Raw genomic sequence first — 10662 nt, forward strand, 5'->3', positions numbered from 1 at the left:
AAATAAATAAATAAATAAATAAATAAATAAATAAATAAATAATAAATAAAAATAGTTCAGAGCTGGATATGGTGGCTCACATTTATAATTCCAACACTAAAGATTTTGAGGATTTCCTTGACTCTTGGGCCTGACTGGGCCACAGAGTAAGGTGTTTTCTCAATACTCAAACAAAGCAAACAACAACAAAAAATGAAAAAAAGGAGAGAAAAAGAAAGAGAAAGGAGCAAATGGCTTTACTTTCCTGCTAAATTCTGTCAAACACTTAAATACCAACTATTCTCAAAATTATAACCAAAAAATCAAAATAAAAGCAATATGTACAAATTCATTTCTACAGGGACACTATAAGAAACTATAGCTATAAGGCAATAATAGCCCTATCAAGTTAGAGGCAAACATCATCAGCAAAATACAACACAAGTTAAAGGATAAATTAAAAGAGCTGCACATGATGGTGAGGACTTTAATCCCATACCTGGGAGGCAGAAGCAGGCAGATTTCTAATCAAGGACAGCCTGGCCTACATAGTGAGTTCCAGGACAGCTGGGACTATAGGAAGACACTGTCTCAAAAAAGTATGTATTAAGAGAATAGTGTTTTATGATCAAGAAGGGTTTATCCCTAAGATGTAGCGAGGGTTCAACATGCACACTTGAAAAAAGGTAACAAAATGAAAGATAAAATTCATAAGATCTCATATGAAAAATTAGAATTTTTTTTTACCAAATTCATCACCCTTTAATGATGAAAACTATTAACAGACTGGATACAGAAGGAATGTATCTCATATGAATTAACATATTTTCTCAGTAGTGGAATGTTAAAAAATTAATGTTTCCTTTAATAAGAGGAAACGACAAACAGCGGTGGAAAGATTCTAAAAGGTAGAGGTCGGGGAAGAATGTTGTGGAATAGTGTCCTTTGAACCTGACAGGGCTCAGAAGCTCACAGACCTGGGGTCTCATACACAAGACCAATCAAAGGTCAAGCTAATCAATACTCCAACATGGAAAGGAGAGATGCTCACTCTACTCTACCCCTAACTGAGGACCTTTTGACAGATGAAGGATGCTAGGGGATATATTTTTTCTCATAGAAACCTAAAATAAATCAGTAAATTATGGTATAACTGCAAAGTTTACAAAAGCAGCCTTGGACAAAATGTAAAATATTCTATGGTTCCAAAATATTTACAAAGGATGTTAATCAAAATTGCATGCTATTCATATCAAAAAACAAATTGATCAACAGAACAAGAAAAACAGGAAAAATTCCCACACGTATTTTCAACTGACTTGACAAAGGCATCAAGAATAAAGAAGAAAGAATAATTTCTTTGATAAACAGTGTTGGTTATATTGTGTACAAATAGTCCAAAGAGCAACATCGTGTCTACATTACACCACTGCCATTGCACCTGGTTACCTGCTACAACTTGATGGGCAGACCCTGTTGCTAATGATAGCACACACATGAGGCATAGAACAAACAAGGAGATATCAAGCTGGTATTGACCTTGAAGTTTTATCTCTACCGACTGGCTTTCATAGTAATAGTAGGTGGCATGCATGTTATTGGCAGAGAAAGGTAATCATCAGTCTTACTCATCTGTGAACACTGTGAGATACATTAACAACTGGTGTGGCAAAATATTGGTGCAAGACTGGCACAAATGTTATAGGATAGGAATGACCAAGAAACTTATAACTGAATTTAAGGCCTACTTCATAAAATGGATATCATAATTTACACTGTTACATTTAAATATGAACATTCTTATGACCCCACCACAAAAAAGCATGACTTTCTCAGCAGAATCCCTAAAACATGACAAAGAAATAACAAATACCTTGAAATTCCACAAATTTGGTATAAAATTCAAATATTTTGAAAACAGCACCTAAAGTAACGCCTTTTCCATTCCAACAAATAGTACCTGAAATGAAATGTTATTAATAGCTTTTTAGATAATTTGCTGCATGTGAGTGTGGGTTTAATAATATGGAAATGAATGTTGGCATATATATATATATGATATATAAGTGTATGTACACATACACACAGAAGTAGCAAACACATATAGAGAGAGTAACTAGCTGTGAGTTAATTGGGAATGTTAAAAGCGACACCTCTAATCTCTAAAACTTATTTCTTCTCTTTTAGCATAAATCACATAATTTTTAAATTTTTCGTGGAATTGACTTACGATGGGTTTCTTTCTTTGTTTAGTTTAGTTTTGTTTTTAAGACAGGGTCTCCCTGTCAGCCCAGCTGGCCTGGAACTTGCTATATAGACCATGCTGGCTTCATAATAGAGTCCCCTCCTTGCCTCTGCCTCTGCCTCTTGAGTGCTGGGGTTAAAGGTGTGTGCCACTACTCTTGGCATTGACTGTGGTTTTAAAAGGAAATCCATTTGAATTGATATGTAGCATGGAAATAAGTTCACAGATAATTATATTGTATTTTGTGTGATTAGACCTTTCAATGCAAATTTCAGTGTAAACATTCTAACTAAACTGCTGGATTTTAAGTTTTTAATTTCTGGGCATGGAATTTATTAATCATTACTCCATAAAGCCCCTGTTGTTACCAGGATGCTTTGGTAATGATTTAGGACTAAAATCCCCACTATCTGTGGGGATATTAGCTTTGAAATCTCTCAGGTAATATCATAAGTTATTTAATCTTGCTAAATATTTTAAATCTTTATCAACAATTTATTAAATATATATTTTATGTGCTTATAACAAATAGACATCATGAAATATAAGTGAATTTAAAAATGTATGGTTTTAGAGATAATACTTTAACTTAAAAAATAGTTGCTGACAAAAAACAATCATAAAATGTTATTGACTCATGTGTTTGTTAGTGGACATAGAAATGCTTTACATTTCAGCTGAAATTCAAATTCAGTTTAAAATGAGAGATGCCCAGCCCTAAGTGACACATCTATAGTAGACTATTGCAGAAGAGGGAGCAGAAGGATTGTTAGAGCCAGGGATGCTGCATGAACACAAGGAAACAGAGTCTTCCAGGCCTCTGGGAACTTGCTCATATGTACAGCAATAGTGACAGCATCCACAAGACCCGTGCAGACTCAATCTGACAAAATCCTAGCTTAGAACTGAGGAAACAGGCAGCAGGCCCAAACCTTAGTGAAGGAAATACTGGCAATTGATTACTGCTGGGTGAGGGAGAGCTGATCTTTAAGGGAGTGACTCTAGACAGGCTGACTAGACTCCAGTGGATGAACTCGCACTGAGGGACATCTGGGTACAAATGTTTGACCAGATAGGCCTTACCATACATTACAAAATGCATGATAACTAGTGGGAGGGCAGGGGATATAGGCAGGTGTGAATGGGGGAGAGGGTCTAAATATGATTAAAATTTATTATATGAAATGCATAAAAACTCACTAAAAATATTCATTAAAAGTATTTAATGACTTGCCATTCCTATTTCTTTTCTGTACATAAGGTATCGTATTTCTCTTTTCTCAGTTAGTTTTCTGTATACACAAAATGAGCTGAAATCCATGCTAATAGGAAGTCATTAAAAATGTTTTTTCTCAAAATCTCTGGGTATATTAATTAATGTAGCGAAAACTTTTGCGGACACTCTTTTTTTAAACAGAGTTCAAATACAAATTTTATTTAGTATTTCTGTTTCTCACAGAGCAGACATTTGGACATAAAGTTTTAGTCAGGAATATGCAACACTTAGCATTAGGTGTCAGGTTAACAACACATACTCATAGAGGAGAAAAACAAAATCACTCGATCTTGGATTTGCTTGGTCTTCACTCCATAAATGATAGGGTTGAGCATTGGGGGTACCACCACGTAGAGGTTGGCCACCAGGGTGTGAATGTGACGAGGGATGGTTTTGCCTCCAAAGCGATGGGCAAAAAATGAAAAGAATGCTGGTGTGTAGAACATAAGAATGACACAAATGTGGGACCCACATGTGTTAAGGGCCTTGTATCTGGCAGTCCAGGAAGGAATCTGAAAAACTGTGCACAGAATCATAGTGTAGGAAATAATGATGAGTATTACATCCAACCCTGTAGACAAGAGGGCCATGGTTAGTCCATATATGATGTTGCCCTTGATATCATCACATGCCAATCTGGCAATGCCCATGTGCTCACAGTAGGAATGGGGAATTATGTTCCTCCCACAATATAAAAGACGATATACTAGGAAGATGAATGGACAGCAAATGAAAAAACTCCTGACCACAGCTGCTGTGCCGATCTTCCTAATGACTGAGGAGGTGAGGATGGTGGTGTATCTCAGTGGGTAACAGACGGCCACATAGCGATCAAATGCCATGGCCAGGAGAATAGCAGATTCTGCCACAAAGATGAAATGTATGAAGAACATCTGCGATACACAGCTACCAAAGGATATCATCCTGGAATGGAACCAGAAGATGGCCAGCATCTTGGGGGCTGTGCTTGTGGAGAGCAGGACATCAGCTAAGGCCAGCATGGAGAGGAAAAAGTACATGGGCTCGTGGAGACTGTGCTCGGTCACTATCAGGAAGACCAGGAAGACATTGCCTATGACAGCCACAATGTACATAGAACAGATGGGGATGGCGATCCAGGTATACAAATCTTCCAGTCCAGGGATTCCAATCAAAATGTACCATATATCCTGGGGACTAGTATGGTTCTGAAAGGAAGGTGTCATCTTTATTGTCTACTCCAGCCCTAGGACTTTAATAAATACCACAAGATTGAAGATTCAGTGGTACTGCCAAGGCCAAATAAGATCTGAGCGATCTTTTCCCAATATTTTAATCTGTGTGAAATAAAAAAATAAATAAATAACCTAAACATGTACACTTTCTATCAAAGAATTCATTCTTGCATCTTGGAAACAGAATTATCATTTACTAAATATTTAATACATATTTTATCACGTTACTTATATAAGCTTACTAAATCTTACCACAGCCCATCGTAAAGACCTCTACAAAATCCCACAGCATATGCACTATTAGTCACACATGCAGAAAAGGAAGGCCCCATAGACTTTCAGTTTCCCACACTGGAACCCAGTGAATTAAAAATTCCAGCAGAACAAATGTGAAAGTTCTGAATTTAGTCACCATACAGTACTAAATATCAAAATAAAAGAAGACTCAGAAGCAAGAATTAAGTTTTTCACTCATCACACCCTTGTGGAAAATCGATATGAAATTGAGATTTACTGCCCAGAAAAGAGAGAAAGAATTAACTCTGATAAGGTAGATTTCAAGCCGTGTGGTAAATGCCCTATTCTATGTTATTAGACCACTAAATTGAGGCTAAGTCATGGGGTTGCAAGAGTGAGCTAAATGTATCCTGCTCTGCCTGTTAACCGGTTCCTCAAAGCTAAAGGTGGTGTCAAAGGTCGAAACCGTTTGCAGTGCCAGACTTGCCAGGTTCTGAGATGGGGAAGCCTGTTATGTGGAGAAGAAAAATTACTGTAGTCTAGACAGTTTCAGTCACTGATTGAAAATTAGACAATACACCTTGTATAGTCAAGTAAACCACAGCATCAAATAACTCAATGTTTTTGCACAATGAAGCATAAATGGACCTTGAATTAAAAAGACAAAGTTCGTTTGAGTATTACAAGAGGAGATAAAAGCAAAGGCAAAGATATTACACCACTAAATGGTGTGTGTGTGTGTGTGTGTGTGTGTGTGTGTGTGTGTGTGTAAAATTCTGGATTAGACATAGATGTAATATTTGTTTTTGTTGTGCTTTTTGTGTTTTGAAAAAAATTGTTATTTTTATTTTCTGTGTATGAGTGTATTGCCTGCATGTGTGTAAATGCATCCGCGTCGTGTAATGCCCGCGTCGTGTAAAGGGCATCAAATTCCCCTGGAAAATCTTTTGTGATGTTGTGGATGCATGAATATGTCACAATGAAACAAATTTTTATATGTTTAACAGAAAATTAATTTTAAAAATGGGAAAAAAGAAGTGACTGTCCTTTATACCGTGCTTTCACTAAAGCTCAGTATACTAATTGTGTGCCAATACACTGCATCGTGTCAACTTTTGTTTATTACTATATGCTAAATATCCTTTATATGACTGACGTATTTGAACATTGTTTATGTAATTATGGTGAAATGCATAACACTCAGACACTCTGACCTTGCCACAAATAGGCATGGGATTCTTTAAAAATGTTAGACTAAAAAGTTAAAATGTTTATATCTGTGATCTACTTCACTCGCTCACTTAAACCAATGGGTACATGGGGCTTCTTAGGGCATGAGAGTACACAGAAAGTAGCCTTAGGATTCTGATAAGCTATTGTTTGTTTTGTCTTTCACTGTAATATTCACTGTAATTTATAATTACTTAAATTGTAGACATAGGCTTCTGTGGCATTATTCTGTGATAATAGCGGTGGCTTTTCTGGCTGTGGCTGCAAACAATCTCATTTGAACACTAGGTGAGTCGTATTCTGGCTTTCTGGCACAGGAAAGCTATGTAGTTTGAACTCTAGTTCTTTTACTGATAAATTACTGAAATTAGGACCATTGTACGTATCTATCCATTCTGAAGTCAGTATTTCAGGATGACGTCTACATAAATCAGATATACCTCTATTTAAGCAACAGGTAACATTAGGGCACTTGTAAAGTTACCATCATTAAGGGAAAACTGCTTCTGTAAAGAGGTTAACTTTCTGGACTTCAGCCTAATTGAGACTGAATTGGTTTAGAATGTACAACAAAACAAGATGCATTTTCTTATGCTGGCTACATTTGGTCAGTTAGCAATCAATACTCTGAAATCGTCACTATTTTTATTAAGTATACTTATTTTTATAATGGAAAAATTAATTTCTAAAGGAATGTTGTTCTTACCTGGTTTCTAGTCTAACACCTCTGTTACTTATAGAAAACTGAGTTAACATCTCTGTATTTAAACCTCTTGATCTACATCTAGATCAGTACCTGATATTATAACACTTAGTATACTTTGTGAAAAATATGTATGCATACCCTCCGGTATATGTAAGCATTATCTTCACTAAACTTTGTTAACTACTAAGCCTTATTTTAACCACTAGGAATATATTGCATCTATGTATGACCTTCAGATATTTCAGATATTGGTGGCAAGAATTAGTCATAGTAGAAATATAGTCTAAGGGAGACAAAGTCTTCTATGGTGACCCATTTAACAAAAATAATAGAAACATCCAACTATTGTGGACCAACTCTAACTAAAGTTAAATGTTTCACTGTATAGGTTAGAAAAACAAAACTGTTAGTTAACTTCTTGAAATAATAAACAGATCTTTCAGTTTCCTGAGAATTTTTTTTCATGTCAACTTCTGCAAAATTCGGTTTACTTACTAGAATCTGTTAGAAATCTGAAGATATTTGACAATCTTAAGAGGAGAAGGAAAAACAGCAAGGAAATGTCCAAAGCCCAAACATAAAATCTAAAATCATCTATTTATACCTCTTTTTAGGCATCCCTTGAGCCCTAGATGTTCGGCCCCAGAGGATGGCATGTTCCTCCTCCTACAGGAGATTGCCCAGGGCTGGTTGTTCCCCTCTGGGAGCTTCCTTCCCCTTCTTCCTCTACAGGTGGTGCCACATTTCTTCTGGTTAGCATTCTCAGACACCTGTATTAGCACATATTTTGTTTCCTGTTCATATTTTCTTTGCATGTCAGAGCCTTGTGCAAGACAAGCACATTCTGTTCCCTTGGGGCATCTGCAAACATAGAGTTGTAAATACCATGTAGGGGAGAAGCATCGCAGACTTTGTAGACTACCTGACATGAACGTTATCTTCAGCACATTCCTTCATATCTTATGTCTCTTCTGTTGGTCACATGTTAGGATTAGTCACCACTAGAAGGACTCAGAACTGCAGTCAGATAGTGTAGACATCTCCTTTTGCCTTCCAATGATATTGTTCTACATTTAGAAGTTTTTATGCTTTTAATTGTATGTATGTGTGTGTGTGTGTGTGTGTGTGTGTGTGTGTGTGTGTGTGTGTTGGTGTGGATGTCCACGGAGGCCAAAGGTACCAGATCCCTTTGGAATTGGAGTTATAAGCTGTTGTGAGCTGCCAAATATAAGTCTACTGGTGGGAAAAATAGCAACAAATAAGACCAGTGGTTGGGCATTGCAGGCCACCTGATAATAATATCAAACCTTCAGATTTTCTTCCTTCTGCCTTTATTTTTCCCACAAATGTATTTTAGTTGGATGCAAACAAGAACAAAACCTACTTCAGTAAGTTCTTATGTGATGTGCAACTTGTTATTCATAACCTTCAATAGACGTCGGCTACCTCAAATGGAGAGGCATGCAGTTAATTATCAAAAGTTCTTGGACTACACAGAATTTAGAAAAGTTTGGTGATGACATTCTTGATATCACTGAGGTCTTCACTACTCCCTTTTTAATCATATAGGTACATACTTCTGTGGTTTACAATGAATATCTGGGTTGTGTAAAGCTGACAATTAAAGCACACTATGGAAAATTCATTATATAGCCACCTTTTAAAGGTCATTCCCTGTGTGTACCAATGGGGGGCAGACGTGTTCTATTTTCCCCCTCTCTTTAAGGATGTAGAAAAGGGACCCGCTTTTGAACTGCATAATTTTAACTGTGCTGAAGGTCCCCTAGGTCTTGTAATGGCTGAAAACTTAGATAAGAGCCTTCTGCAAGGTTTTACAAAGAACTGGAGAATTAGAGGTTCTGAATATGCTGATAGCAACAGAACTATTAACCGCAAACAGGATTTTTAAATACCAGTTTACATGAATTACTATGGATATTCATTTTAAAAGTGCTCTTTTTTGACTTAGCTATTTTTTTATTCATTTTATATTTTATAAAATGTCTATTCACAATAACCTTATCTTAGCTGAACTATAAAAGTTATTATATGAAACTTAGAAACATGATAAACCATATGGGATTTAGTACATTTATTTAGCTGTGGCTATTTGTATATTTTGAGTAGTTTACATAAAAATTTAGATTATTATCCATGCATGTAGATAGATGCCTTTAATCCCAGCCCTCAGGAGGCAGAGGCAGGCAGATCTCTGTGAGGCAAAGGCTAGTCTAGTCTACATAGTGAGTTTCAAGTCAATTGAGGCTACACGGAGACCCAGTCTCAAAAAATATTAGATAATTTAACTGTTCTAAGACATAAATGATCTCTTCCAAGAGAATTTATCTGTTTTGGGTTCCTTTATAATTTTCTTTTATTTATGAACTATGAAACAAATTAATCCACACATAAAAATGAAAATGAAGAAAGCAGAAAAGAATCAAATGAATTTTTAAAAATTATTTATTATTTTTATGTTATGTGTGTGAGTGTATTGCCTGCATGTATGTAAGTGCACCCGTGTTATGCAGTCCACAGAGGATAGAAGAGGCCATTGGATCTCCTGGGAACTGGAGTTACAGACAGTTGTTATCTGCCACGTGGGTGCTGGGATTCGACCCAGGTCTTCTGCAAGAACAGCCAGTGTTCTCAACCGCCAAGCCATCTGTCCAGACCAATACTTATAGATTTTATGGGCTGTTTTGTATTATTGACCTGATACAACATTACATTTTTTTTATTGTTGGGGAAAGTATTCTTATTCCTTGCATGGGAATGCAAAAATGAAAGATGTGATGAAGATGATGGTCATAAACAGCTACACCAAAGCCAGGAGAAACAAGTGGACCTGGAGTTCCGCACCACAGGTTTCTGCCTGATGTCTTTTTCACAAACTCTTTCTTCTAAGTATACTGCCTTTACTTTGACCATCTTCACCTCTGTACACTCTTCCTCTTTTATTCTAGTCCCCTTCCTTTATTCAGAGAGCTCTTCTACTTTTCTCGTATATTATATCTGTCACACATATGCATATTATATATTATATACATTTATGTAATCTAGATGCACATTATGAAAGAAAATATAATATTTATCTTTCTTAGTCTGACTAGATGTCCAGTTCCATTCTGTGGGTGAATAAATATCCATTGTGTATGTGTTCCACATCTTCTTCATCCAGTCTTCTGTGAATGTTTACCAGGGCTGATTCCGTAACTAGGCTATTATGAATAGTGCTGCATTGCACGTGAATTGGTCGGTGACTGTGTAATGGGATGATCCCCTTGGCTATATTCCCAGTACTAGCACAGGTTGTATATACAGTAGTTCGATTTTTAGATTTGGAGGAGCTTCCACCCTGACTTCCATAGTGACATTACAGGTTTGCTGGGTATCAAAGGATCCTGGGATTCTAGGATCCTAGTGGACTTGACATTTAGCTTGGCTGAATCTTCCTATAATGTACACACAAATGAAAAGCTCATTTTGTGCTCTATAAATATATATACACACAACTATTATTTATCAGAACTAATAAGAAGTATTATATAGAATTATGTTTATCTTAGAAAAAAGATTCATTCAGGGAAAATCAAACTATTTGATTACACTCACATGCCTAATGAAAATGTCATTAATAATGACACTTTGAATTCTACACTGGCACAAATTACCAGCATCTACATCTTTTTGCAAGGTTTTAGAAGGTAAATTAGTATCTCAAGTTTACCTGTTTTATACCCAATAGAAGAAAGCAGTATTTGGCCAGATGACT

At 36.3% G+C, this 10662-nt stretch overlaps 1 protein-coding gene across 1 annotated transcript; it reads right to left on the reverse strand.

The window, feature by feature from the left end:
* Window positions 1–3745: 3745 nt before the first annotated feature.
* LOC103732058 (olfactory receptor 52Z1) lies at window positions 3746–6558 on the reverse strand. The gene is made up of 2 exons (XM_008830580.2): window positions 6544–6558; window positions 3746–4687 (listed from the first exon to the last, which is right to left on the reverse strand). Exons 1-2 carry the CDS (start codon window positions 6556–6558, stop codon window positions 3746–3748), a joined length of 957 nt encoding a protein of 318 aa, XP_008828802.2.
* Between the last annotated feature and the right edge of the window lie 4104 nt (window positions 6559–10662).

This window comes from Nannospalax galili, unplaced genomic scaffold (assembly GCF_000622305.1).
Source record: "Nannospalax galili isolate Female #2095 unplaced genomic scaffold, S.galili_v1.0 scaffold635, whole genome shotgun sequence".
Classification (NCBI taxonomy): domain Eukaryota; kingdom Metazoa; phylum Chordata; class Mammalia; order Rodentia; family Spalacidae; genus Nannospalax; species Nannospalax galili.